Source organism: Erinaceus europaeus, chromosome 12 (assembly GCF_950295315.1).
Source record: "Erinaceus europaeus chromosome 12, mEriEur2.1, whole genome shotgun sequence".
Lineage (NCBI taxonomy): Eukaryota > Metazoa > Chordata > Mammalia > Eulipotyphla > Erinaceidae > Erinaceus > Erinaceus europaeus.
Genome location: NC_080173.1, coordinates 94,892,139 through 94,904,123, shown reverse-complemented (window position 1 = coordinate 94,904,123; position 11,985 = coordinate 94,892,139). Strand labels below are relative to the sequence as shown.

Sequence of the window (11,985 nt, the reverse complement as noted above, 5' to 3'; positions counted from 1 at the left end):
TGTAAAGCATACGACATCTGGGGACAGGTAGGGGCTGGGAGGGCAGGGCCGGGTGGGGTTGGGGGTCAGGAGGCCGGTGTGTAGTGAAGGGTGAGAACCACGACCTCTGTGAGGCCAGGAGGCAGAAGCTGTGTGTGGGGAGGGGGCATGGCAGCCCGGCCCTTGGCACCCTGACCCCAGAGCCAGCCTTGTGCCCCTGTGTCTCCTCCTATACCCTTGCCCCCCCCTTCTCTGGAAGACAGCAGGCTCTCCCTAGCACCCAATCACTCTGGGGCCCCCTGCCCCAGGGCTCTCCCCTCCCCCCCCCCGGCACACGTGCCTTCCCATGATCACAGGAGCGGATCGCAAAGGTCATGGATGACTACCAGGTCATGGATGAATTCTTCTACAACCTCAGCACAGATGACTTCAATGACAAGTGAGTGGGAGTTCGGTCCCCCCGTGAGCTGGCTGAGCTACAGGGGCTCGTACATCCTGGTTGCAGCAAGCTGGGTGGTTACACCAGAAGTGCTGTGCCAGCATGCCAGGAACCAGGGTTCCACTCGGGCTGGGGCCAGGGCCAGGTGGCTGGTGGGTCAGGGAGGCATAATTTGGTTTTCTTGGTCTGAGGACACTGTTCCGCCGACCCTTCATGTCCATCCTCTACCCTGTCCTGGTACTAATACACACACACACACACACACACACACACACGTTCACCCCAGGCCTAGGATCTCTTGCTTACCATGGGCACCTTCTGGACTCTTTTTGGGGCGCTGAGAGAAGAAAGCCCAGCCTGGTGGCAGTCCTGGGAGGAACACTTATTCCCACTCAGTTCAAGTGTGATCTGGATGCAGGCTCAGACAACCTTAGCAGCAGCCCCAGAGTTCCCCTTGCCTGCTTGGCCTCACAGACTAAGGGCATGTCAGGACAGACGGAGCTGGAGGAGGCTGGCACTCTCTCTGGGGCAGTAGGGGTGGGGTGGGCTCCTCCCAGGAACCCCAAGGCCCAGGCTGTGTAGAGCATCCTGATGTTGACAACGGGTCTACCTCAGTTAGCTGCAGGCTGAATCCCTGCACCCTGCAGAGCCCCCATGTGGGGACTCACCAGCTCACTCAGGGAGGGGAGTTGGCCTGGTGTGAAAGAACAGGCCTGACGGTTGGGCTTGACCCCCAAAGAAATGCAGGCTGGAAGCTGTTAGCGTTACCTCTTTGGAGCTGAGGGTCCCCTGATCTGGGAACTGAAAGATGGCTCAGAAGTAGAGTCAAGGGGGCAGTCAATAGCTCAGAGGGTTAAAAGCACATGGCGCAAAGCGCAGCGACCGGTGTAAGGATCCTGGTTCGAGTCCCCGGCTCCCCACCTGCAGGGGGGTCACTTCACAATCGGTGAAGCAGGTCTGCAGGTGTCTTTCTCTCCCCCCCCCCTGTCTTCCCCTCCTCTCTCCATTTCTCTCTGTCCTATCCAACAACAATGGCAATAAAATGGGGGAGGGGAGAATGGCCTCCAGGAGCAGTGCATTCCTGGTGCAGGCAGTGAGCCCCAGCAATACCCCAGGAGGCAAAAAAAAAAAAAAAAAAAAAAAGGAAGGAAGGAAGGAAGAAGTAGAGTCAAACATGAGGCCCTGGGTCTGATCCCCAGCACCATATAAAAGCAAATGGAAAACCTCCTTTGGGAGGAACCCCCGACCCCCAGTCTAGCACAGGATTTTGCATCACTTGGGACTCTGACCACAGCCCCAGGCAGACCCACATGACAGGTGGGCTTCGGCTCTCTCCCCGCTCGCTGCTGCTTCCCGGGTCGCACAGCTCTGACAGGAAGCCCATGTGCTCCGCTCCCCGGATGTGCCTGCCTGGCCGGCCCAGCCTGTTGTTTTTTAGCTGCGCTACTCAACCCATCCCCTGCCCCTTCCCCCCTTGCCCCATCCAGATGGGCCGCCAGCAACTGGCCTTCCAAGATCCTGGGGCAGATGGAGTTGGTGCGGCATCAGCACCTCGAAGAAGAGGAGAAGTTCCGCAAAATCCAGATCATGGACCAGAACAACTTCCAGGAGAAGCTGGAAGGGCTGCAGGTGGGGCTGGGCTGGCGGGGTGCTCCAGTAGAACTCACTTCTTACTGCGTGCACACGTGTACATACACAGACAAGCGTGCACACGTGCACGTGTACGCACACCCATGCATGTGCTGTACACAGACACACGCACACACGCACAGGCAAGCACATGAGCACACACATGTAAGTATACAGACACATGAATGTACACAGATACACATGTGCACACATGCATACAGACACGTACCCACACATGCAAGTACACAGACACACATGAATGTACACAGACACGCATGCGCACACATGCATACAGACACACACGCACACATGCAAGTGTACGCACACAGGCACACACATGCACGTGCATGTACACAGACATGCACGCACACGTGCACTTGTACGCACACAGGCAAGCACACACGTGCACGTGTGCGCACAGTTCTCCAGGCCCAGCTTCACTCTTGCATCCAGGAGGTGCCATGGCAATGCCTGACAGATGTGTTGGTAGATGAGTGAGCTGGAATGCTGGCACGGGGCCTCCCAAACAGACACCCCCTTCCCCCCAGCTCTGTTGTGTCCTCCAGGCCCCGGTTCAGGGCACCGGATGTCGCTTTGACCTTATCACGTCACCGGCAGGAGGGCAGCCTGCCTGTGGCAGGTGGGGAACCCGCTCACTCTTAGAGAGCCAAATGCATGGCAGCCAGATGTGGCGCCCTGGGCGTGTGGGGGACCTGTGGGTACAGGCGGAGCAGCACCCGGCCTCTGACCCCTTGCTGCTTGGCCCGCAGCTGGTGGTGGCTGGCTTCTCCACTCACGTGGAGATCTCTCGGGCACACGAAATTGCCAACGAGGTGCGACGCGTCAAGAAGCAGCTGAAGGACTGCCAGCAGCTGGCCATGCTGTACAACAACCGCGAGCGCATCTTCGGCCTGCCCGTCACCAATGTAGGCCCCCTTCTGAGGAGCCCCCACCCCATCTCCACCCCCACCCTGGTCACCAGTGCAGGCCCCTGCAGTGCCCTCTCTGCCCATCACTGTGTTGGCCCCTGAGGTGCCACCCCCACTCCAAGGCTGAAGAAGAGCCCATGCATGGCATTGGCAGTCGCAGCAGAGTCCAACAGTCAAGGGGCAAGGCCTCGGCATTGGGGGTAGGGGGTGGGCAGGACAGAGCAGTCTGCCAAGAAATAATCTCTCTGGAGCCAGACAAATAAAAGAAGAAAAGATGGGACCTTAAAAAAAAAAAAAGGGTAAACAGGGCAGAGGGTAGATAGCATAATGGTTATGTAAAGAGGCTCTCATGTCTGAGGCTCCAAAGTCCCAGGTTCAGTCCCCCACACTACCATAAGCCAGAGCTGAGCAGTGCTCTGGTTAAAAAAAAAAAAGGGGGGGGGTGGTAGATAATATACAAATATAGGCAGATAGTTGTAGAAATAATAACCCATATCTGCAACCTTAGGAGAGCTGCTGTAGCTTCCCGTAGAGGGGCTGATGAGGGCCTGTGCTTGCTCAGCCCGTTCAGAGCCCAAACTTGCAGGGACAGGAAGAAGGGAGAAGGCCAGGACAGGTTCCATGGGGGCCAAAGCAGGGACAGCAGCCAGGGGCAGTGGCACTGGCTCTGGAAGGAGCAGTGTGGAGACACCTGGACCGCCCTGGCTCTTCTGCCCCTGCAGTACGACAAGCTCTCCAAGATGGTGAAAGATTTCCAGCCTTACCTGGACCTCTGGACCACGGCCTCCGACTGGCTGCGCTGGTCTGAGAGCTGGATGAACGACCCTCTGTCAGCCATCGACGCCGAGCAGCTGGAGAAGAACGTCATCGAGTCTTTCAAGACCATGCATAAGTGTGTGAAGCAGTTCAAAGACATCCCAGGTAGGCAGCCCCGCCAGCCAGCCCCCTCCCTCTCCGACTTGGCCAGCTGGCAGCCTCTCTCATCCACACACCCGTCCCGCCCCCAGCCTGCCAGGAGGTGGCCTTAGACATCCGGGCACGCATTGAGGAGTTCAAGCCCTACATCCCCCTGATCCAGGGGCTGCGTAACCCCGGCATGCGGAACCGCCACTGGGAGATTCTGTCCAACGAAATCAACATCAATGTCAGGCCCAAGGCCAACCTGACCTTCTCCCGCTGCCTGGAGATGAACCTGCAGGACCACATCGAGAGCATCAGCAAGGTGGCCGAGGTGGCCGGCAAGGAGTATGCCATCGAGCAGGTGGGGAGCCGCTGCCTGCTGCTCAGGGCAGACCCAGCTGCTGGCCCCACCCAGGCCCGACAGCATGGGAGGGTGGCCGCTCCTGGGCCCAGGGGCTGAGCGTTCTGTTACCTGAGTTCATACCCTACATGAGGTCCCGGCACAGTGCCCTCCATCCTGTCACCACTCAGCTCCTCCTGTGAAGTTCCTCCCTGCCTCCCCCAGAAGAAGCTGAGAGCATCGCCTCCACCTAAGAAATGAGCTCACGTTAGGGGCCCAGCAGTGGTGCACCTGATTAAGCACATAGTACTAAGTGCAAGGACCCACTCAAGGATCCGGGTTCAAGCCCCTGGCTCCCCACCTGTAGGGGGGATGCTTCACAAGCGGTGAAGCAGGTCTGCAGCTATCTTTCTCTCTTCCTGCCTGTCTGCCCCTCCCCTCTCAATTTCTCTCTGTCTTATCCAATAAAATGGAAAAAAATGGCCACCAGGAGCAGTTGATTCACAGTGCTGGTACTGAGCCCCAGAGATAACCCTGGAGGCAAAAAAAAAGGGGGGGGGATATGAGCACACTGAAGCTCAAAGAGGTTCAGCAACTGACCTGAAGCCAGTTAGGACTGGAGCCAGAGCTCCCCAACCTGCACCTCTGCTGCCCCCCCGCCCCCTGCCACAGATGCAGGTGTCCACTGTAAGAAAGCATCAGCTGGGTGAGTCAGTCAACCTTGAACTTGGACAAGCATCCAGAGGGGATGTGTTAGCCATGGCAGCAGAGCACCTGCTAGAAGGTGCCGAGGGGAGGTGACAGCTGGCAGGACCTGCTCTTCCCTGCTTCCCTGTCGACCAGCCCTTGCCTGGGCACCCAGCCTTGACCTGTCCCCGTTCCCCTGCCCCCCATACCAGGCGCTGGACAAAATGGAAAAAGAGTGGTCAACCATTCTGTTCAACGTGCTACCCTACAAGGAGACGGAGACTTACATCCTCAAGAGCCCAGATGAGGCCTCACAGCTGCTGGACGACCACATCGTCATGACCCAGAGCATGTCCTTCTCGCCCTACAAGAAGCCCTTCGAGCAGCGTATCAACACTTGGGAGAGCAAGCTGAAGCTGACCCAGGTGCCCCTCCCCCGTCGTCCTCCTGCTCTCATCAAACCCTTCCTTCCTCCCTTCCTTCCTTCCTTCCTTCCTTCCTTCCTTCCTTCCTTCCTTCCTTCTCTTCTCAGATCACTAGTCAGTTCTGGCTGCTGGTGGTGCGGGGAATTGAACCTGAGACTTTGGAGGCTCCGGAATGATCTCTCTGCATAAACTTTATGCTATGTACACCCCGCCCCCCCCCACCTCCTCCCTTCTTTCTCACCACCCCTCCTCCTCAAGGGATCCTATTCCCTAGGACACTCTGTGGTGTCCAGGTGGGGCTTGAAGTGGGGGAACCTGGCCCAGCCATACTCCTGGCTCCCCACTCCAGCTTCTCATGCAGAGGGAGGGTGTGGCAACTGCCAGCAGGCCCCCAAGGGGCTACCTGTGCTTAGGATGAGGCCCCTGGTTCTGGAACTGTCTCAGCTGGGCTCACTCACTCTCTCTCTTGGATGTAATTTAATTTAATTTTTTAATTCATTCCCTTTTGTGGCCCTTGTTTTATTGTTATTATTGGTGTTGTTGTTGGATAGGACAGAGAGAAATGGAGAGAGGAAGGGAAAGCAGAGAAGGGGAGAGACAGACAGACACCTGCAGACCTGCTTCACCACCTATGAAGCGACCTCCCTGCAGGTGGGGAGCCGGGGGCTCGAACGGGATCCTTAACGCCGGTCCTTGCGCTTTGCGCCACCCGCGCTTAACCCGCTGCGCTACCGCCCGACTCCCTCTCTTTACTTTTTTTTATTAGCGATTTAATATTGATTTATAAAATTACTAGATAACAGCGGTACAACTCCGTACCGTCCCCACCACCAGGCCTCTGAATCCCCAGTCCCTCCACTGGAAGCTACAGCAGTTCTCCGAAGGTTGCTGATATGGGTTAACTATCATCTCTATAATTATCTGCCTATATTTATATATTATTTACCTATCTTTCTTTTATTATTTATTCCCTTTTGTTGCCCTTGTTGTTTTATTGTTGTAGTTATTACTGTTGTTGTTATTGATGCCGTTGTTGGATAGGACAGAGAGAAATGGAGAGAGGAGGGGAAGACAGAGAGGGGGAGAGAAAGACAGACACCGGCAGACCTGCTTCACCGCCTGTGAAGTGACTCCCCTGCAGGTGGGGAGCCGGGGGCTTGAACTGGAATCCTTGTGCCGGTCCTTGCGCTTTGTGCCACCTGCACTTAACCCACTGCGCTACCACCCAACTCCCTATTTTTACCCATTTTCTAAGATCCCATCTTTTCTTCCTTTCCAAGTCACTCCTACACCTATTACTACATCCAAATGTCCCTCCCCTTTTTCTTCCTCTTTGCTGTTCCTGATGGAGTTGGAATCCTAAGTCCGCTGGTCATGTTCCCACTACCATTTCTTTCCCACTGGTAGTATGGATCAAAATTCAATTTTAGGGTGCAGAAGGTGGGAGTTCTGGCTTCTATAATTGCCTCTCCACTGGACAGGGCTCCCAGACTGTTTCTACCTTTCCCTAGTTGGGTAGGGCTCTTGGGAGGTGGGGTTCCAAGGCACACTGGTGAGAACATCTGTGGGCTGGGCTATCTCTATGAGGTCTCAAGGCTCCTCAGTGTCCTCAGCCACTCTGCACTGAGCCTGACATTCCTGTCTCATCCATGGGGAGCTGACTCAGGTGACAGAGCCAGGGGTCTGGGACTGTGTATCTTCAGGACACTCAGGCCAGAAGGAGGGGCTGTCTGCAGAGCCCTGGAAGACCGGACAAGGGCCCAGACTGCCAGTGGGAGCTGACTGCCTTTTCCTCGCAGCCAGTCCCAAAGCCAAGAGTGGAGCAATTGTCTGTCTGTCTGTCTGTCCATCCCTTGAATCCCCAAAGATGCTTGTGCTAGTAGCTTCATCCTTTGCTCACATCCTCCCCTCCACGTAGGCTCTCACCCCCACCTTCCATCTCCTCTGAGGCTTAGCATCCGGAAGTACCTCAGAAGCCCTTGGTTGGTGCCTCTTACAGAACCCAGAGCATATGCTGGGCACTTGGTGACTCAGGCAGGACCACTGTTTGCAGACTGCGGGCTCCCCAGGCACAAGAACAACATCCTGTGCTCCTCTGTTTCCTCCGGTGCCCACATGAGCCTGGCACACATCTCATGAGGCAGATGATAGATAAGTGAGTGAGTGAATGAGTGAGTGAGTGAATGAACAAAAGAATTGAATGAGTCAGTATGGAAAGGCAAAGACAAGAGATAACTCCAGAAAGGGATATTTGGAGGCAGAGGGAGAAGTGGTTTCTTTTGAAGACGCTTCACTCTCAAACTGACGTTCTGGAAGGTTATTTTAGGGAACCCAAGCTCGTGTCCTCAGAAGCCTCTGGGTTCATAGACAAGCCTGCTTTTCCACGCACAGAGCTCTGTGTTATGGGACTTCAATGTCTGCAGGTTTGGGTGTTGCTCTTGGGTAGGCAAGAGTGACTCACTGGACTTGTTGAAGGCTGGAGTCTCCTATGGGCAGGGGGCATGCTTTGGAGAGCAGTTTTCTGCATAGCCTCTTTGGTCCCTGGAGTACTGTGGTTGATGGCGCCATCTGTCACTTTCCTCATGGATACTGGCTCTAGTGCTCAGTTCTCAGTAGGCTGGGTGAAACCCCCTAGGCCAAGGACCCCATGCCTTGACAGTTGGCCTGTCTGTTGCCCAGGAAGTGCTGGAGGAGTGGCTGAACTGCCAGAGGTCCTGGCTCTACCTAGAGCCCATCTTCAGCTCCGAGGACATCAACCGGCAGCTGCCCGTGGAGAGCAAGCGCTACCAGACTATGGAGCGGATCTGGAGGAAGATCATGAAGAATGTCTACGAGAACCGGGAGGCGAGCTTGCATGGGGGCAAGGGCGGGCTGCTGGGGCCACCCACATCCTGGCCACCTTGCCAGGAGACTTCTGACTGGAGGACGTGTCCGAGGCTTGGGTCTCTTCCTGCATCCGCTGACTGCCACTGCCAGTCTTGAGAGATGACCTTTAGAGATACAGCAGGATGGCTTTTTGTGGGAGATTTGCAGTCCAGCTGAGCCCTTTCGATGCCCTGTTAAGTCCTGCAGCAAATTCAGACACCTCATTTATTTACTTTTTTATTATCTTTTTTTTTTTTACCTCTAGGGTTGTCACTGGGGCTCTGTGTGTACCACAAATCCACTGCTCCTGAAGGCTATTTTTTCCCTTGTGTTGCCCTTGTTGTTTTATCATTGTTGTGGTTATAATTATTGTTGTTATCGTTGTCGTTGTTGTTGGATAGGACAGAGAGAAATGGAGAGAGGAGGGAAAGACAGAGAGAAAGACAGACACCTGCAGACCTGCTTCACCGCTTGTGAAGTGACTCCCCTGCAGGTGGGGAGCCGGTCCTTGCGCTTTGCACCATGTGTGCTTAACCCGTTGAGCTACCACCCGACCTCCTAATTTTTTATTATCTTTATTTATTGGGTAGAAACAGTCAGAAATCATGAGGGAAAGGGGAGACAGAGAGGAAGAGAGACAGACATCTGCTTCACATTTCTTTTTTATACTTTTTTATTGGACAAGACAGAGAAATGGAGAGAGGAGGGGGAGACAGAGAGGGAGGAGAGAAAGACAGACACCTGCAGACCTGCTTCATTGCCTGTGAAGCGACTCCCCTGCAGGTGGGGAGCCGGGGGCTCGAACCGGGATCCTCACATGTGTCCTTGCACTTAGTACAAAGTGCGCTGAGCTGGGTGCACCACCACCTGGCTCCCTAACCCTGCTTCACTACCACTTGTGAAGCTTTCCCCCTGCAGGGGGAGACCGGGGGCGCAAACCTGGGTCCTTGTGCATTATAACGTGCGCCACCACCCAGTCCCCAAAATACTTTATTATTTATTTTTAACGAGAAAGAGACACCAGAGAAAGGCTCAGCTATGGCGTATGGTGGCGCCGAGGGCCTCAGAGCCTCAGGCATGAAAGTCTTTTGCAGAACCGCTATGCTGTCTCTCCAGCCCTCCTTGGCCTGTCTTGACCAGAGACTTTTCAGTGGGACTGACAGGAGTGGTCCATCTCAGAGCCGTTTTTCCCACCTCCCTCCTTTCTTTCCAAGGCCCCACTGAGGGTCTCTGGCCGGCGTCTCAGTTAGGTCATGCTTCCTTCCGTCCTCTTTCCCCGTGGCCTGGGCTGTGCAGGTGATCAACGTGTGCTCCGACCAGAGGCTGCTGGACAGCCTGCGGGATTGCAACAAGCTGCTGGACATGGTGCAGAAGGGTCTCAGCGAGTACCTGGAGACCAAGAGAAGCGCCTTCCCCAGGTGGGCACCACCTGCCCCCCCCCCCCGTCACCCCTTGACCATGAGCTGGGGTGTTGTCCCTCAAGTGTCAGCCAGGACGGACTGGGTCCCAGGGCCTATGTCACCCACACCCAACCCCCACTTCCCCGGCAGATTCTACTTCCTGTCGGACGACGAGCTGCTTGAGATCTTATCCCAGACGAAGGACCCCACGGCCGTGCAGCCTCACCTGCGCAAGTGTTTCGAAAACATCGCCCGGGTGGGTGCCCGGCTTGGGCTTCAGGGCCAGGAGTGTGGAGGCACTTTCCCGAGAAGGCCAGCCCTTCCGTCTCACCTCAGGCCCAACTGAGGTGGCCAGGGAGAACGTGGGCCCCTGGAGATACTCGTGGAGCCTGTGGGAGGAGGGTCAGCTACAGAGCTCCCAGTGCTTCTAGAGGAGCCCTGACCTCCCAATACCACAGTCTTCATTAGCTTCATCCTCAGGGCCCCGCGTAGGAGGGGGGCACACAGGGTGGGCTAGGCCATTTCCACAGGTGGGCTGGGCCCCTCCTGCCTGCCCGCCCTCAAAAGCAGGTGTGTGTGTGTGGGGGGGCAGGCCTCCAGACCTCTGAGGCTAACTCTCTGCAGAGGGGCAGGCGTTGTCCAGCGACAGGTAGGGGCTGGGAGATGAGAAGCAGGTGGAGTTGGGGATCATAAGGCCGGTGTATAGTGCGGTGGGTGAGCGCTGTGCCTTGTGCGATGCCAGGAGCGTGGAAGCTGTGGGGGTTGGCATGGCTCTTGGCACCCTGACTCCAAGGCCAAGCATGGGGTTCTGGCGGTCAGGGCCTGTGAGCACACCCAGGTCACCCCCACTCACGCTCGCTCTGCCTCTGTCCCCACAGCTGCTGTTCCAGGAAGACCTAGAGATCACACACATGTACTCGGCGGAGGGCGAGGAGGTGCAGCTGTCCTTCTCCATCTACCCATCCAGCAACGTGGAGGACTGGCTGAAGGAGGTGGAGCGCAGCATGAAGACCAGCGTGCGGGACATCATCGAGAGGGCCATCAAGGCCTACCCCACGGTGAGCGACACGCACCCCCCCTCCACCCCCCACAGCCTGGCCGGCCTCTCTGCTCCACTGTGCGAGTGGGACTGTCTGCCTCACCGTCTGTCTATACCCCAAAGTCAGTCAGCCAGGGGGCCTTTGAGGGAAGGGGGTCTTGGAGACTCAACTCGGGGAAGAATTGGAAACCCAAGACAAAAAACGCTCTCCAGAACATGACATTTGTTCCCAGCATCAGCTGTCGCTGTGTTTCCCTGTGTTTCCCCAACACTCACCGTGTGCCTGCTCCTGGCTGGGGCTTCACTTGCCCTCACGTCTCTCGGCCCCATGACCAGAGCTGGCCTGGCGCTGAGCCTCCTCTGACCGTCAGCTCAGAAGGGCCTCTTGGGGCTAGAGAGACAGCTCGTGGGGTATGTGCCTGCCCCACCGGTCACACACCTGACTCCAGGGTCAGGTCACACACCTGACCCTGGAGTCACACGGGAGCATCTGTGGCATTGGAGCGGGAAGTTCTAGTGCTGTAGCATCTTTCTCTGGCTGAATGAAAAGTCAGTCCTGAGCAATGAAAAAGAAAAGAACTTTTTTTTTTTGCTCCTGGAGTATGAGATCCACAGGCAAAAGCAAAAGAGATTTGAACCCAGGACTGTGTGTTCCTCAGTTCTGGGATGCTACCCCTCAGCTTCAAGGTCTCCTCTGCTGAGGTTGGGCTCACCCTCCCCAAACCCCTACCTACTCCCCCCAGGCCTGTAACATAATTGCTTCTCTGTTTTTTTGTTTTTTTAAATATATTTTTATTTATTGGATAAAAACAATTTGTTGGATAGACACAGAGAGCAATTGAGAAGGGAGGGGGAGATAGAGGGAGAGAGAGACACCTGCAGCCTTGCTTCACCACTTGTAAAGCTTTGCCCGCTGCAGGTGGGGATCAAGGGCTTGAACACGGACCCTTGAACACTGTAATGTGAGTGCTTAACAAGGTGTGCCACCACCTGCTCCAGCTTCACCGTCTGGAGGGAGAATTAATAACTTGAGCCTGGAGTTTGAAAGACTGAAACACAGATGGCATTTAAGTAGAAAAGAGGGCCAGGGCTGGAAGCTGCCTGGGTCACCCTGCCTGTATCATCTCCCCAGATGCCCAGGACCGAGTGGGTTCTAAGCTGGCCCGGCCAGGTGACCATCGCCGGATGCCAGACCTACTGGACCATGGAAGTGGCAGAGGCCCTGGAGGCTGGTAACCTCAGCAACAAGCTGTTCCCTCAGCTTGCCCAGCAGGTGGGTATCAGGGGCTTGCCACCTGCTCCCCCCCCCCTGCACACTGTCCATATTCTAGGAGACCCCAGTCCCTTTAGGAG

General features: G+C 55.9%; 1 protein-coding gene across 1 annotated transcript in view; it reads left to right on the top strand.

Annotated features, from left to right (window-relative positions):
• The window catches only part of DNAH1 (dynein axonemal heavy chain 1), a 102,509-nt gene that overhangs the window by 48,343 nt on the left and 42,181 nt on the right, over positions 1–11,985 (top strand). Inside the window, exons 16-26 of the mRNA XM_060204551.1 lie at positions 336–418; positions 1,906–2,047; positions 2,818–2,973; positions 3,699–3,897; positions 3,984–4,237; positions 5,116–5,328; positions 8,008–8,172; positions 9,490–9,611; positions 9,744–9,849; positions 10,472–10,651; positions 11,765–11,905. Of these exons, the coding sequence (XP_060060534.1) occupies positions 336–418; positions 1,906–2,047; positions 2,818–2,973; positions 3,699–3,897; positions 3,984–4,237; positions 5,116–5,328; positions 8,008–8,172; positions 9,490–9,611; positions 9,744–9,849; positions 10,472–10,651; positions 11,765–11,905 (1,761 nt within the window). The remainder of the gene's footprint in view (positions 1–335; positions 419–1,905; positions 2,048–2,817; positions 2,974–3,698; positions 3,898–3,983; positions 4,238–5,115; positions 5,329–8,007; positions 8,173–9,489; positions 9,612–9,743; positions 9,850–10,471; positions 10,652–11,764; positions 11,906–11,985) is intronic.